General features: G+C 50.7%; 5 protein-coding genes across 5 annotated transcripts; 3 read left to right on the plus strand and 2 right to left on the minus strand.

The window, feature by feature from the left end:
* Positions 1-2,706: 2,706 nt before the first annotated feature.
* On the minus strand, positions 2,707-4,632 carry N7482_001336 (uncharacterized protein; the record flags this gene model as incomplete). The annotated part of the gene is made up of 1 exon (XM_056683461.1): positions 2,707-4,632. The coding sequence occupies one exon, from the start codon at positions 4,630-4,632 to the stop codon at positions 2,707-2,709; it is 1,926 nt and encodes a 641-aa protein (XP_056547067.1).
* Positions 4,633-4,770: 138 nt separating this feature from the next.
* N7482_001337 (oxidoreductase-like domain-containing protein) lies at positions 4,771-5,583 on the plus strand (the record flags this gene model as incomplete). The annotated part of the gene is made up of 1 exon (XM_056683462.1): positions 4,771-5,583. One exon carries the CDS (start codon positions 4,771-4,773, stop codon positions 5,581-5,583), a length of 813 nt encoding a protein of 270 aa, XP_056547068.1.
* Positions 5,584-7,771: 2,188 nt separating this feature from the next.
* Positions 7,772-11,282, plus strand: N7482_001338 (uncharacterized protein; the record flags this gene model as incomplete). The annotated part of the gene is made up of 4 exons (XM_056683463.1): positions 7,772-7,810; positions 7,866-8,234; positions 8,300-10,987; positions 11,073-11,282. 4 exons carry the CDS (start codon positions 7,772-7,774, stop codon positions 11,280-11,282), a joined length of 3,306 nt encoding a protein of 1,101 aa, XP_056547069.1.
* A 215-nt stretch (positions 11,283-11,497) lies between these two features.
* N7482_001339 (DUF3245 domain-containing protein) lies at positions 11,498-12,205 on the plus strand (the record flags this gene model as incomplete). Its single annotated transcript, XM_056683464.1, has 2 exons — positions 11,498-11,679; positions 11,743-12,205. The coding sequence occupies 2 exons, from the start codon at positions 11,498-11,500 to the stop codon at positions 12,203-12,205; spliced, it is 645 nt and encodes a 214-aa protein (XP_056547070.1).
* Positions 12,206-13,098: 893 nt separating this feature from the next.
* N7482_001340 (heat shock factor family protein) lies at positions 13,099-15,164 on the minus strand (the record flags this gene model as incomplete). Its single annotated transcript, XM_056683465.1, has 6 exons — positions 13,099-13,946; positions 14,015-14,084; positions 14,139-14,482; positions 14,549-14,616; positions 14,677-14,775; positions 14,842-15,164. The coding sequence occupies 6 exons, from the start codon at positions 15,162-15,164 to the stop codon at positions 13,099-13,101; spliced, it is 1,752 nt and encodes a 583-aa protein (XP_056547071.1).
* Between the last annotated feature and the right edge of the window lie 191 nt (positions 15,165-15,355).

Below are 15,355 nucleotides of genomic sequence, written 5' to 3' on the forward strand. Positions count from 1 at the left end.
CAGAGCTCTATAAAAGAATCCGTATCAAATTCCCTGGTTCTAATAATAATAACACTATCGCCGACGCCCTCCCGTTAACCGATAGTATTAGAGAGGTCATCAGAAGTCCTAGGAAGCTTTCTAACAGAGCTAATACCACTCTTAACCTCTCTAATAATACCAGAAACCTCAAACCGCCTCGAAGCTAAGGAGGTAAGAGGGCAAGGGCCTAATAAGTAACTCCTCGGAGAGCTCAGACAGGTATTAGAACCACCGGAAGTATTAGATCTACTACCGCTAGGATACCGTGAGTATAGATCTCTTATACTAAGAGATATTAGTACGTCGCTTTCGGAGAGTAATATTATCGAGGGTAAACGTATACGTAGGAGGGCTTATTTCGTATTAGTGAACGATCTAGAGGACTATCATAAAGGTATTCTGTTAGCGTTTTCTGTAGAGATGAGCTCGCTACAGACCTACTAACGTCCTCACCGAGACGACCTACTACTAGAGCCGAAGAACTAGGTAGAGATAATGCGTTACCCGTATAGAGAGGGCTTCGTAGCAGTAGCCTTATAGGAAGTTAAAACACTAGAGAGAAAGGGCACCTATAAGGAAGTTAACCGACCGACAGACAGAGGCATTCAGGTCTTACCGTTAACGTAGGTATTTATATACAAATTCGACAGCGACGGCCTATTAATTAAATATAAAGCGAGGATATACGTAAGGGGAGACCTCCAGAAGATATTAATAGATAAGAAATATTCAGCGACACTAGCCGTTCGTACTGCTAGAGCTATCTTCGCCCTCGCCGCTGCATTTAACCTCGATACCGCTCAATATAACGCTATTAACGCATTCCTTAATAGTTAGATTAATAAGGAAGTGTATATAGAACTACCTCCTAGCCTCTACCCTCCGGGACGAAGACTGAGGTGCTAGAAGCTCTTAAGAGCGCTGTACGGCCTACGGAAATCACCGAGGCTCTAGTAGCAGGAAGTATTAAGAGTCCTAACAGCTTTAGGCTTTAAGGTTGTTTATGAGGATATTTGCCTGTTCACCGCCGACGGGATCATTATTATCTTCTACGTCGACGATATCCTTATTTTTAACTATCCTTTAATACGTTAAGAGGCTGCGAATGTAGCTAAAAGCCTTAAAGAGACCTAGGAGCTTCGCTCGATGGGCGAAGCGTAGTGGTTTCTAGGCATCCGCATCGTGAGAGATCGTTAGTAGGGCAAATTATAGCTATATCAAGATACCTATATCTCTACGATGGCGTATAAATACCATTTGACCACCGAAAGACACCTTGAAGTTCCTCCTATCAATATTACTAACCTCGAAGCTTATAGTAGAACGGCTACCGACGAGCGAAGGTATGAGTTCTCTGCTAAGGTCGGTTCCGTATAGTATGCTACGACTATTACCCGGCCAGACGCAGCGAAGGCTACCTTATATCTCGCTCAGTTCCTATCGAACCCTTCCCCTAATTACGTTAACGCTATTAACTAGGTTATCGCTTACCTCTATTACATACGGATGAGGGCAGTCTGCTATCGGAAGCTACCTAATTTAGACCCGACGACCGTTCAGTTCTTCAGTAATACATTATATAGGGATAATAACGACCGGAGGAGCTTATCTAGATACATCTGTTTGATATACGGAGGGCCGGTGGATTAGAAGGCTACGAAGCAGAAGACTATAATGACGAGCACTACTAAGGCTGAATTGCTAGCAATGTCAGACGCTGGCAAGTCTCTATATATATAGAATCGTCTGTTCGCGGCTATTATATTCGTTCCTAGTTACCCTATAATCCTGTAATATGATAACCAGCAGACTATCAACCTTTTAACGGGCGAATCACCTTAGCTACGCACAAAGCTCCGATACATTAACATCTACTAGCACTGGCTGCGACAGGAGGTTCAAGCCGAACGTATACCGGTGTAGTAGGTCAAAACGTCGGAGATGGTGGCTGACGGTCTCACGAAGCTATTACCTCGCCAGAAGTACGTCGAATTCGTCAGACAGCTGGGGATGGAAGATATTGGACGGCTATTAGAAGGTGAAATCAATGCCTGAGGACGTCAGATGAAATGGTGCAGCAAATTGCCCACAGCCATTTTGCTGAGGGGGTGTGTCAGCACATGAAGGGATAACTTACCGCTAGCAACTGATTGGTTGCTGATGGGCCCACATTCGTTTAGTATTTCATATGTAATTAGGGAGCTGAGCTGCAATGCAGCCATTATCACAGCTGAGTGACGAGACACATCGAATAGCGGTGTGGCTCATGGGGTTATTTTAGCAGCGCTTTCGGCCCTGTTTTTCTGTTGATTCAATCAATTCTATTCATACAAATTGGTTCCGCTTGATCTCATTGGTTATCTCTGCATACTAGGCTATACAGTATCAGCTTGCTGTGACATTTTCCATCTCTTGAGGGTAATAGGTATGCAATCGTGGCACTGCAACCTAGGTTGACCACTGTCCCTTCTGATCCTGATAGGTGATATATAGGTATGTACCCACAAGTGTGCGTGGGAAAGTGACATAAGTTTAGGTAAACTTTGCAAAATCAAAACTAGAGCTAAACATTTGATTTGGCCTTTGCATACATCATATCATTATTCAATCACATTAAGGTATCTCAATCACATCTCACGCCCATCCTTCGCGCCGACACGCTCGGAAACAGAATACAACAGAATATCAAGCACCGACTAATAAGGCACCGAGAGCACCCGCAGTTGCTCGCAGAATCGCATCCCCGTGAAGTCCTCCCGCCGCACCGCCAGTCGTGGAAGGCCCTTCCTCACATAGCAGCGCATGGAATAATTTTCTGATCTCCCGGTTAATCTTCTTGCTCGACCCACTGCCACCACTCGAGGTCGACACACTGAGCTCGGGTCGAAGCTGTGGCTCTCCAGTCCACTCGTCCATGATCAAAGCATTCGAGAGAAGTACACGAAGACTGCTGGTGGAGGGCCCCGCCCTGACAATCATCGTGCAACGCTCGAGATGTGGGACAAGGTGTCGAACTTCAGAAACCGAGATAACGCCGTTCAGGGATTCGGGGAAAGACTCAGACTCTCTAGCGCGTTTAGAAGAACCACTGCCGTGATTGTGGTCGATTCGCGCCCATAACTGGGCACGGGCCACTGACGCTTCCCAATATCGATTGATGCCCCAGCACAGGGTTGCCACGTCAAGGGCTAGGAGTGAATTCTCTAACCGGGAGTCAATCCATTGCCGGAGCGCCTCAGGCACTCTTCGTTTGTTGCTGTCGCTGCCCGTAGGTACCGAGACGGAGATTATGGTCTGTGTTTCGGGGTTCGTTTCGTATACCACAGACACATTGTACAAAGAGGACGGGAATGGAGACGGTGCAGAGAATGCCAAGGTGTGTGTCTCTAGTAAGGAAATCGATTTCGAGGCTGAGCGGCTTGTATGCGCACGGAGTGTCAAGGGAGCGAGCACGGTAAGATATGATGGCGCCTGCGGCATCTCTGTCAAGGCAAATGGGTTTGTGGGAAGCGGAGATGCCTGGGGGGTTGGGCGAGAGAGATTGGCGGAGAATGGGAGTAGGGTGGAAAGAAGCGCGGATATTGATACCGTGGGACGTAAGGGCAGCGGTTCATGTATGTACGAAGACTCCTCTCTGAGGAGGCTCAAGAACTTGTTGAGCTCCTTCGTGTCGTTAGACAAATTCTCGCTGGAATCAACTTTTTCGGCCCATTTGCTCAGCTCAGCCACATCGTCTTTCAATCGACGCAGCTCTGCAACAAGGCTCTTCCGAGATCTTTGCTTCTCGAGCACAGCTGCAGAGTGGCTGTCTCGTGTCGAATCGGTGTCATGGTTTGAATCTTCTCCCGCGGGCGGTTGAAACTTGAGCGTCTTCAGTGGACTCCCTTGAAGTATGTCTGTGGTCCGTCGTTTCATTCTTTTCTCATGCCTTGCACTCGGGCTACTGCTGAGGAGACCCCGCGGTCGATCAGGTGCTTTTTCCAAACCTAATTGCGTCGGGGTTGGAGGAAGATCTGGCTCCAGAGAGTCATCGTCCACAAATCCACCACTCAGATCAGGTTCCATCTCAGGTTCGATGTCTGCTTCTTGGGTTGCCGTGCCTAGCTCTAAAGCTAGCTGGCCCTCTGGGGTATTGAGGAGATCTTCTGCTGGTTGCGACTGTCTGCGAATTGGCGAACCGAATGTAAAATCTGTTGCTGAGATTCTTTTTGACAGTCGGCGGGGTGGTTTTGAAAATGCTTGAATACCACTTGCACGTCTGCTGGGTGACAGCAGCATTGGCGATCCGGACATTCTTGGTGCTTTAAGAGGACTCGAGGGATTTAAAGAAGGTCGAAGCGCTTTGCGGCCGCGTAGGCCAACGCTCCTTGAGTCCGTCTGCTCTGGGCGGTCATTTTGATTCCCTCGACTCGTCGGTCGTCGGCTTGGTGACCTGCTTATGGCGCGTTCGAGGACTTCGGGATGCGACCTGGCTAGGCTTGCCCGCGTCGGTGACTGGAAGGATGCCCGACTCGGAGAGCGCGACTCCCTGCGAGGCGCAAGGGACTGCGACACGCCTGTGGCAGCGCCCGTAGCCTCCCTAGTCCTACGGCGCTTTGGAGGCGATTCCATGGTTGATTAGATATATGATCGTCCGACCTGCACGCCAACCCGCGGCGCCGCGCATAAACAATAGTGTTTGCAGTGTTTGCACCTATGACTTAATCTTAGGAGCCCGAGGTTGTTCTTCCTTCTCGCCGAACGCACACAATGGAGAGTCTTGCAGCGGGCAAACTCTCTTTGAAAGGAACAAGAATTTGCCTCAGTTCTTTGTCACGCTGGTACTTGCCCTCTGTTCCGTCATGCCGTCAATATGCCTTGATTGCAACCACTCGGCGCATGAGCGCATACGACCGTGCCGCCGCACATGATCGTCATGATTCCGTGCGCGGAGTCGCCTCATCTTCTCAGGCGCACCCTTTGTCGGGTTATTACTCTTTGATATTGAACTCGCCCTCTCCATATAAAGCTCGCACATCAACTGCACCATCGAGCACCACTCAGCCCGAAGACCAAACACCGACACCTGCGCCAGCTGCTACATCGAAGCCCCAGACACCTCAAGAAAAGATGGCTATTGTCTTTGGTACCCGCCTTGCAGGTCCTGGCCGCCAGTCGCGCTACAATCCCGGCGAAGCGCCGCCAGAGGCTATGTGGAAAACGATCAATGGGGTACCCATACCGCCCCGCCCCGAGGAACCGGACAATTGCTGCATGAGTGGCTGTGTACATTGTGTTTGGGATGATTTCCGAGATGAAATGGAGGACTGGGCCGGGAGAGTCAACACGGCGAGGGCCAAGGGTGGCCCCGAGAAAGGCACAGCAGACATGCGTACTGCCCCCCGAGCCGAGGTCAACTCGGCCAGTCTCAGTATGGATGATGACGGCGGCGGAAGCGAAACCAATTGGCCTGTGCCGAGTCAAACCGATGATCTCTTTGCCAGTATTCCTGTTGGCATTCGGGAGTTTATGAAGACGGAAAAGAAATTGCGGGTGAAACACCAGAAGGAAGCCGCGGCGTGAACGTTTTCTCTTCCCGTTTGTTGCGCTTTTTATACCCTGTGCCATACTTGGGGTGCCATTGGGGATTGGGGAGGCGCGTGTTGATCCACCATCAGACATATATACATGTTATACAGATAGACTGACTGTACATAGAATATTAACATGACGCGACGAACGTTAATTGATTCGACAGCCTTTAATATTTTGGTGGTCGTAACGTACTTCCCGGTAAGCTGGGCCACCCGGTTGAGTGGGCCACCCAAAACACCATGATTAACGCGAGATTCTCCATCTTCATATCTCTACAACCATGAATTATTTTCACTTTAATAGTTTTATATGCCATTTTTGGATATAATGGGCAAGATATATCAATATGGAGCTGTTTGAATACTGATCTACTTAAAAATACCATAGAATACATGATGATTCATACTAGGATGTCAGAAATATATATTTCTCTTTCATTGCTTATGTTGTTAGTATAAGAATATGCCAAGATAGTAATGTATAGTATTATACCTTGCTAATATTCCCGGCTAGGATACAGTTTTTGAGAAATAGAGATGTAATTTATCGCGTTAACTATAGTGTTTTGGGTGGCCAATTCAACCAGTTGGCCCAGCTGATCGGGATGTACGTCCGAGGGAAGAATGCCTTGTGAACTCGGGGATTCGAACCCTTAAGTGCGTAGTCAATGCTGTGAACATTTTTAATCCAGATAGAAAATGGCATGATCCCCCGCTGGCTCTTCCAGTGATCGGAACGGCCGAGATCTCGCTGGAGACTGACATTTAGATATCCAGCTTAAACAACGTGTGCTGGCATCCAGAGGTGACCGCGGGATTCTGCCAGCCAAGCTTTGTGTCGTCTCTTAGGACCAGAACTGAATACGTCGGACTGAAACTAAGTATCTACCTGGGAGACGACTGGCCTGGCTACAATTCGGATGAAGAGGGTATTCATCTATCTGATAGTATTTTAAAGCCATATATGAATATTGCTTGAACCTTCCAATCACAGCCGAGATAGTTGAAAAATAAAAACAAAAAAGAGACGCTCCCGGCGGGGCTCGAACCCGCGACCTTGCGATTTCTATGATAGTAGATAAAAGTCGCATACTCTAAGCCAACTGAGTTACAGGAGCTGATATGTTCGTATGATAAGGAAGTCGGAACTATCTCTTCAAAATACCGCCAAATAGCATCAGACGCAACAGATTTACATCACCGTCTTCAAGCGGAAACACGATCGAGTGGCTCAAAACTTGGTGGCGCCCCTGGGGTCCTAGCGCACCACCTAATTCATTGTCATGTATCTGAAGAAAGCAAGTAGTTGAAATGGGCATATGAGATTTAACCTGTGTGAGAATGCTATCCGACTTGTACATTCGCGCCTGCCCCGGATTTTGCGCGCCGTCCAAGTCCGTGCGCACCGCAGATTTCGGTCTCGCCTTCGTTCGCTCCCCAAGGCAAAAATCCCTCAACTTGCGTCCCTCGACGCTTTTTCCAGCGATTGCATGAATTCAAAAACCACTGCCACTGTGTGTTTCTCGAATCGTCCCCTGCGAGCGCAGATGTTCGGTCATCTCGCCCCCGGAAATGCACATATGTCGACTCGTTTACCCACCTGAACCGCCATCCCACCCCGCAAGATGGCCACAGGGACAAAAGCATGCAATTGCATCAGACAAATTGACAGAGCCCACATTTACTACCAAAATGAGTTGCACGTCGACGCCTCCTGCTGGGGCTTCAGTCGCTATAGTTCGTTCCCGCGGCTGCATCGAGGCCTACGCGCGCCTCGCCGAACGTTTCCTTCGTCCCAGAATTCGGTGACAAGAACATCCGTGGCTGGAAACACATTGCAATTAGTTCAACTGCACCGGTTCTCGATCTCTGCTGGAAAACCTCCTGCACTCCTGCGCAATGCTCGGAGGTTCTTCAATACCTCTGGGTTGAGATTCACTGCCGTCTCTGAAGGCTCCAGCCGACATTTGCAAGCCGAGCCAGAAGGTGCATACATTTCAAATGCAGAAGATCCACTTTTGAGCCTTTCGGGAAATATGGATTGTTCAAGGTCCGGTTTGAAGCAGGTCCAGCAGTTCAATCGCTTGTTTTCGCAAGGTGCTTTCGCACTCAAAGAACGATGGCACCCGGGGAATGAACAGGGGTTCACCTACTTTATAACTCTCTCTCGGCCCGATATGATCGAAGTAAAAAATTCGGTGACAAGTCGTGGAAGAGTGCGTTTCACCCACCCGGGCTCAAAATACCATTGGCTGACCTCGCGGTTCACAGGAAGATGCCAAGCGAAAAGCGCTGCTCGGTCTAATTGAAAAATTGCAGAACAGTGGTATTTTGCACCGGCTTCAAGAAGAGGCTGAGGTCAAGACGACAAAGCACAAACCAGAGAGTAATGATCTTGAGACTCTCAAAGCACTATCCAGGCGACCCACCCAGATATTCAAGTCATTAGAGGTTACCTCTACCACTGTCTTGCCAGGCAAGAGAGAGCTTAAAATTCTCGACAGTCTGTCACAGAAGCAACAGGTTCAGCTGGATCTAGAGTTCTCAGGGAATTCAATTGATAGCATTACTTGTTTCGTGGTTTGCTCGATAAGCAGTTTGCAGCGGGACCTGCAGGCAGTAGGGAACGGTGCGACAAAGGTAAACCCTGCCATTCCTTCTTTTTCAGTCTGTCAGTACGTATCCTAATGAGTCTCGACCAATAGCAAGATGCAAAAAACAATGCCTTCCAACTTCTGATCTCAAAACTGCAAGAAGCCGGGTTGTGGGAGCAGCTTTCACAGCGCGACCAGGTTACGCTTAATGTGGATGATGATCTGCTTTATATGATGCGCTTTGGGACGAAAAGTTTACTCGACGCCAATGACAAGCTTCGATCAGTCATGACCATTGAGAAAAAGCGACCCTTGCTATCGCAGAGAGGTCCAGATGTGCCCAAAGAGTATAAAACAAAGAGATCCGAGAAACTCACCGAAGCTCTCCGCAAGTTTCGCCAATCTCAAGACCCCAAGGTAGTAGCTATTCGATCTGCGACGGGCGGCTTACCCGTGAACGAATGCAAAGAGTCTGTCCTGGATCTTGTCAAGAGCAACACATATAGCATCATTGTTGGGGAGACTGGCTCTGGGAAGTCGACTCAAGTCCCTCAAATTATATTAAACGACGCCATCGAGGATGGTTATGGAGGCTACTGCAATATTCTTTGCATTCAGCCACGGCGCATCGCAGCTCGCATGCTGGCCCAGCGAGTCGCTCATGAAAGAGATGAGAAAATTGGCAGTACCGTTGGCTATATGATTCGATTCGGGATTAAGCGGCCGGCGAAGGGTGGCGCTATCACGTACTGCACCACTGGCCTTGCCTTGAACCTCTTACAGAAAGAACCCGATCTTCTCAACTCGTTCTCCCATATCATTCTCGATGAAGTCCATGTTCGAGACATTGACATCGACTTCGTGATGATGCTCTTGAAGAGCCATATTGACCGGTGCCAAGTGGTGGGCACCCCAACACCCAAGATTGTGGTGATGAGCGCAACGGTGGACGTTGACCTTTTCGCCTCTTACTTCCGCAACAGGGGTCCAGACGGGCAATTATCGCCTGCTCCACATATATGCATTCCCGGGCGACAATTCCACGTGAACCGCCATTACCTTGATGAGATCCTCACAACCCTGACCGAGACCTTTCACGAGGGCGTCCTTTCGTGGTGTTTGAAAGAGCCGATGACACAGAAATTTTTGCGAAGACACAGCCACAACTTCAGCGCAGTAGAAATCGTCGATCATGGCGAAGTGCTTCCCACGGAAGAAGAAGCAGCCAAGGTGCCCTCTTCGCCGCATCCTATTAGCTTGAAGCAAGAGGACGATGGCTCTATCGTTCCAATTGGGCTGGTCGCCGTCATTATCCACCACATCCTGTCCACCACGGAAACGGGCTCTGTCTTGGTCTTCCTCCCGGGGCTTAGCCAGATCCTTGCCGTTGAATCTCAGCTCCTATCTGCCGCGGAAATGCTGGGACTGGATGTTTCCGACGAAAATACGTTCAAAATCTTGAAATTACATGCTAGTCTCCCAGAGGAACTTGCGAAGCTAGATCTTGAAATGCCTCGAGGTTGTCGAAGGATTTTACTGGCAACGGATGTTGCAGAGGCCTCCCTCACCATCCCAGACGTGAAATATGTCATTGACTCGGGCAAGGTGAATCAGTTGATGTACGACTCTCCGAGTCGATCTCACCGGATAGCGTGCTGCTGGGCAAGCCAATCAAGTTCTGTTCAACGATCTGGACGGGCGGGTAGAGTTCAGGATGGGGAGTACTTCTTCCTTGGAAGCAAACAATGCTTTGACTCGCTGCGTATCACCAAGTCCCCCGAGATCCTTCGAAGTGACCTACAAAACGTGTGTGTGCGAGCCAAAATTTCCAATCCTGATATGCCCATCAACGAGTCTCTACAACAAGCCATCGAGTCTCCCGATAGTTCCGACGTCGCCCTCGCCATTGATTCCTTGAAACAATTACGAGCACTGGATAACGAGGAGGAACTCACCAATCTGGGCTCTCTTGTGAACCGAATGCCTGCGCTTTCTCCTCACCTTGCCAAGTTGGTCATTCTAGGCGCGACTTTCCGTTGCCTAGACCCCCTTCTGATATTGGCAACATTAGGAGAAGAACCCAGCTTGTTCTTCCGGACGACTGACCCGGAGCAACGTCGTCAGGCCAGGGATGACCAAGCTGAGTTTGCAGGGCAGAGCTTCAGTGACCATTTCAGTGTGATAACCGCTTTCAAGGCTGTCCGTTCGGTATGGAATTCGCAAGGCTGGCGAGCGGCTCATAGGTTTGCGATTTCGCAAAACGTATATCTTCCTGTGTATCGGGAGGCCTTCCTCACGTGCAACCAAATTTTGCATCAGCTGGAACAAGCAAAAGTGGTCAACAAATGGTTGCTCACTGACGAAGATGCTGATGGTCAATTTGGCGGAGCCAAGCTCAACATCAATTCCCACCATGTCCCCCTCATCAAAGCACTGTTGCTGCATTGTCTCTACCCCCGTCTGGCTGCCCCGAAACCAGGCTCCAAGACCGCATTTACCACCCAAACCGAGGACCATGCAATGCTGTATCCATGGAGCATGGCCATGAACGGCAAATTGCCACCACGGGATCTACTGGTTTTCAACCGCAAATTCCCCTTTGCAAACACAATGGCGCTCAAAGAAGCCTCTGCTGTTACCCCGCTCGCAGCCAACCTTTTCGGCGGCCGCCTGACGGTGCAGCAATCCTCGATCGTCATGGATTCCTGGCTGCAAACCGGAATCCGAGCCAAAGACAGTTCAATCATGACAGCGGAAGTGATCAAGGATATGGTAGAGTTGAGCAAAGTTCTTGACAAGGTCAGTCCCAGCTTCGATAATCATCTTACTCGATTTATGTTGATGTGACCCCGATGTGGCGCTAACTTGCAATGTTTGCCTGCAGGCCTTAGCGACTGCTTTCGATTCCTGTATCGACGATACACGAGTGCTCCGGATGAAGAGGGCAACATTCTTCACCACTCGTGACCATTTCATTCAAACTTTGCAGCAGACCGTCAAAGATATCCTGGACCGCGACCGCGACCACCCCATCCGAGGGACATCCGTGCCTGCTGCATGGACTGATCATGATCTGAGCAAATACTCAGACTGAGCATAGTGTGATTAGCATGTACAATAGATTTTCTACCCCATTTTACATAGAATTGAAGTAAATAATTGCAGATAACCAACGGCTTGCATCTGGATCGTATACTACTGGGAGGGCGCCCGCTCACCGCCTTGGATATCCTTATCGCAAAAAAGTTAAGATCGCGTCCGCTCCTCCTCCGCGGCCCAAAACAGCGCACGCACACACACACACACACCATGGCTCTCTCCAAGAGCGAGTCTGACGCCCTTCTTAACCGGGCAAACGTCGCCCTTGCCCGTAGTCAGCGACTCGTCTCATCGTGGCTTCCAGAGAAAACCACGGAAGAGCTAGCCAACACCAAGTCGGAAGAAGAACTACAACGCGAGGAAGATGAGATTTTCACAGCCGTTCCTGAGACGTAAGTTCCGTCTCGGCTGAAATATCATTTCGAGTCAAATTACTGACATACAATGCGATTCAGACTCGGCGTCGGCGCACCTCTCCCCGAAAAAGCCGCTGACGGAAGCTGGAATCGCACTGAACTGAGCTCGAACGATCAATTGCGGAAACAGCTGCTTGGCAGGAACTATGACAAGGCCATGAAGGCGTCGGCTGCCGCTAAGCAAGCTTCGATAGCAGCTAAGGCCGGTGCGTCGGCTCCGACGGGTAAGGCTGGCTCTGCTACACCAGCCAACCATGAGGACGCCGATGACGACGAGGAGGAAGGCCGGGCTTCCATGGTGGGCAAGAACAAGAGGAGATTTGGCCAGCCTCGCGCCCAGCCTAATATGTCTGCCGATAAGGGGAATGCAGAGAATGGGGACAATCAAACGGTCTTGACAGAGGCGCCTGCCCAATCGGCTCCTTCGAAGGGGAAGAAGAAGGCTACTAGCTATCTGGATGAGCTTTTGGCAGAGAGGTCGAAAAAGAGGAAGAAGCGGTGAATATTGCTGCATGTCGGACTTCTTTTCTTTTCCATCCCATCCTGGCGGGCTCTGCGTGCCTAGCCGAGCCGAGCCGCATGTCGTTTTTGACAGGCTGCAGAAGCCACTTGACCAAAGGCAACTTGAGCATCAACACAGCCGCAGGGCATGGCCAGGTCTACGGTTCATCTTCAGCGTCATGCCACCGGCCGGGCGGCCACCCGCATCTTTGCGCCGCTGCAGGCATTGATTACTCTGCTATCCCGGCAGAAGGGTGGCTTGCTTGCAGAGCCTCCTCCCCAACGAGCAAAAGGCAAGGTTTCACAAAATTTTCTCGATTCGATCGAATTAAGTGGGCGCAGATATAGAATACAAATCCCATTCCAGTCTCCTCTAGATGCCACCGTTAATTTTCTTGCTCCGTCCGACCCCAGGGTATATAAGTTATGCTGCGAGAATGAAGTATCAAGACAGAGCCTTTTCGTCACTCGGCACCGACAGCGTGAAGATTTCAAAAAAGATAAAGGAAGGGGAAAGAGAAATAAGTAAATGAAAATAGAAAAAAGGAGGGAAAAGGAGAATTGAGACATCTACAGACAGAATAAGAAATCGGAAAGGAATAGGTAAGTCTGGGGCTGCTGTCGCGTTTTTGGCTCCCAGAGGCTCGAGATGGTGTGGCCGTGGCTGATCTCAGGGATACAGATGCTGTCCAGGAAAAGGAGGCGGGTTGCCGGAGTTTGTTGTTGAGGGTATATGCGGTCGGTCTGACCAAGAGAAACCATATCGGTTTTAGTCGGATCATAGATGGTGCTTCCGCCAAGAGAAGGATGGTGGTGGTGGGTGCGTGAGTCGATCAGGCGGTCGAACGGTGGTGTTCGTTTTCACCAAGAAGTTTCAACTGGTGCCAATGGCACTCATTCCAACCGTTTTCGCTTACGGTCCTCTTGTTGGTCTTCGTCCGGTCTTTCGGCGGTATCGGCAGGGTTCAGCAGGGAGTGAACGTTGCTAGCCATGCTCGAACGGCGAGTTGCTGGTAGGGAGGATTCTTGACGAGGGAACCTCGAGCCGGCTAGAGACCAGCCATTGTCAACACTAAGCATCGACGAAGATGGCTCGACTCCGGCTGGTGGCGTCGCATGGCGAGATTGGTCTTGGAGGCGTCGAGGAGCACCCATCTCGTACTGAGCTAGCACATCCCGAACTTGTTGCTCACTGCTGGTTGGTATCCGGAGCGGAGATGAAGGCCAAGGGCCACTACCACCGCCAGCACCAGCACCGGCACCAGCACCAACACCAGCACCAGCACCACCCGTGCTACCAGGTGGGAATGGAGAGGTACCCGTGGGAGGCCAGTCGGCTTGCCGAATGTCCGCAAACGTGTGACGGCGGCCCAAATTAGGGACCCCGGGAGGAGTTGAAATGGAGAGAGGGTGAGGTGCCGGTTGTGGTTGCGGTGGCGGAGCAGCAGCAGCAGCTCCAGAAGGAGGCTGCAGCCGATTATAATTAGGAATAGGAGCATTGGCACCTCCGATGGAGCCGTAGCGGCGAGGGGAAACGGTGAGATGAGGGGGGACGGGTGGCCGAATCATAGACTGGCGCCGGCTATCGTCTTGAGGTAACTGGCGAGGGGACAAGGGGGGTCCAGATTCAACTGGCAAGTTCCCAAAGAATGGTTGGCGAGGTGGCATGAGGGTATCATGAGAAGCGTCCATGGCACGGACTGCCTCGAGATGTTTCTCAACTTCTCTTTGCATGTTCAAGACTGGGAGGCTCGTTAGCATATCTTTCAATACAGATGATGGACATATGCATATATGGGTAGTTCCGTACTGTCGCGATAGAGGGGGCTATCTTGGTTGGGCACGACCCCTTGAAGAAAGCGAGAGATGGAATGTGTCCACTGGGAGATAGTTTAGCGAGGGCAAGCACCAATGATCGGGCCTGATAACCGTACTTGGTAGCATTTGGCGAGACCTTCAGCCATGTTCTGGCATTTCGAATTCAACGCCACATTGCCTTCTTCTGCGCGAGCCAGACGAGCATGCATGTCGTGAAGATTGTATTCGAGGTTCATCAACCTAGCTTCAGTCGCATCCGGGACCGGTTCCGCGGGCGTGCCTGGTTGCGACGCAGCAGCCTTGTGGCCTGGGAAGGAGTCGCGGTGGATCAAAGCATGTCGAGATGCACGACGCTTGATCTCGCGAAGGCCGACCAAATCACCTCTTTTGAAATTGCCATTCCCATGTTTAAACTCCCAGAGCGCAGAATCCGGCGAGCCAGTATGAAAGACGTCGCTCACTGCCAAATGACATCACCATCAGCGATGATTCCCATTGTCTCGATAGTCAAACAGGGGAAACGAACCTTTGTGAAACCCGTACATATTCAGTTGGCGAACAAAGGACGATATATTGGTGTGCTTGAAGTACTGGCTGTTGGGGTGTTAGCAACCGAGGGTATTCCGATATTGGGACGAAAGAATAGAGACTGACGCTAGGACTTTGGAGAACTCAGAAGTCGGCGACATGACGAAGCTATCATTGGTGCTTGACCAAGATATCAAGTGCTGGATACCGGTGTCCTCAAGCATGCTGTTTTTGGGCAAGGTTAGCTATCCGTTGGCGATGTAGCGCCGTGACCGAGACTAGTAGACGCACTTGTAGAGCTTGTGGATAAAAGCAGTCTGGACCACTTTGGGTTGCTGAGCTGCTGCAGCTGCGCCAACGGCCGGGTGGGAAGTATTGCTCGTGAGCCCGACTTCGGCGCCATTGGAGTTGAATGCGCCGGTGCGGTCGCCATCGGGACCGGTGTGGATAGGCGCACCGCTAGCTGCAGCGGAGGAAGGAGGCGTGATCTCCATTGCTACAGGGGAGTGTTGAGCAGATTGGGAGAGAACCGGGAGGTTTCGTGTTTTGCCGGGGCCATCTGCAGGCCCAGCGAAGGTGGTCCTGGAGGATGGGGGATCGGCGAGACCACTCATGTCGCAGGAAAGGGGGAAGACGTGGAGGACAATAGGGTGACAGCTGGCGAGCTTGCGATCGGCGCCAATATGTATACTTCAGTTTTGGGGGCAGGCCGGGGGGCGTGTGGAAGGTGGGAAAAGCAAATCGGACGCGATCGATTCGACCGTTGGAACCCGCTCGTGGCGGGAGAACGTGGGATGGGAAGGAG

The sequence above is a fragment of the Penicillium canariense genome (assembly GCF_028826845.1).
Source record: "Penicillium canariense strain IBT 26290 chromosome Unknown utg000001l_segment0_segment0, whole genome shotgun sequence".
NCBI lineage: Eukaryota > Fungi > Ascomycota > Eurotiomycetes > Eurotiales > Aspergillaceae > Penicillium > Penicillium canariense.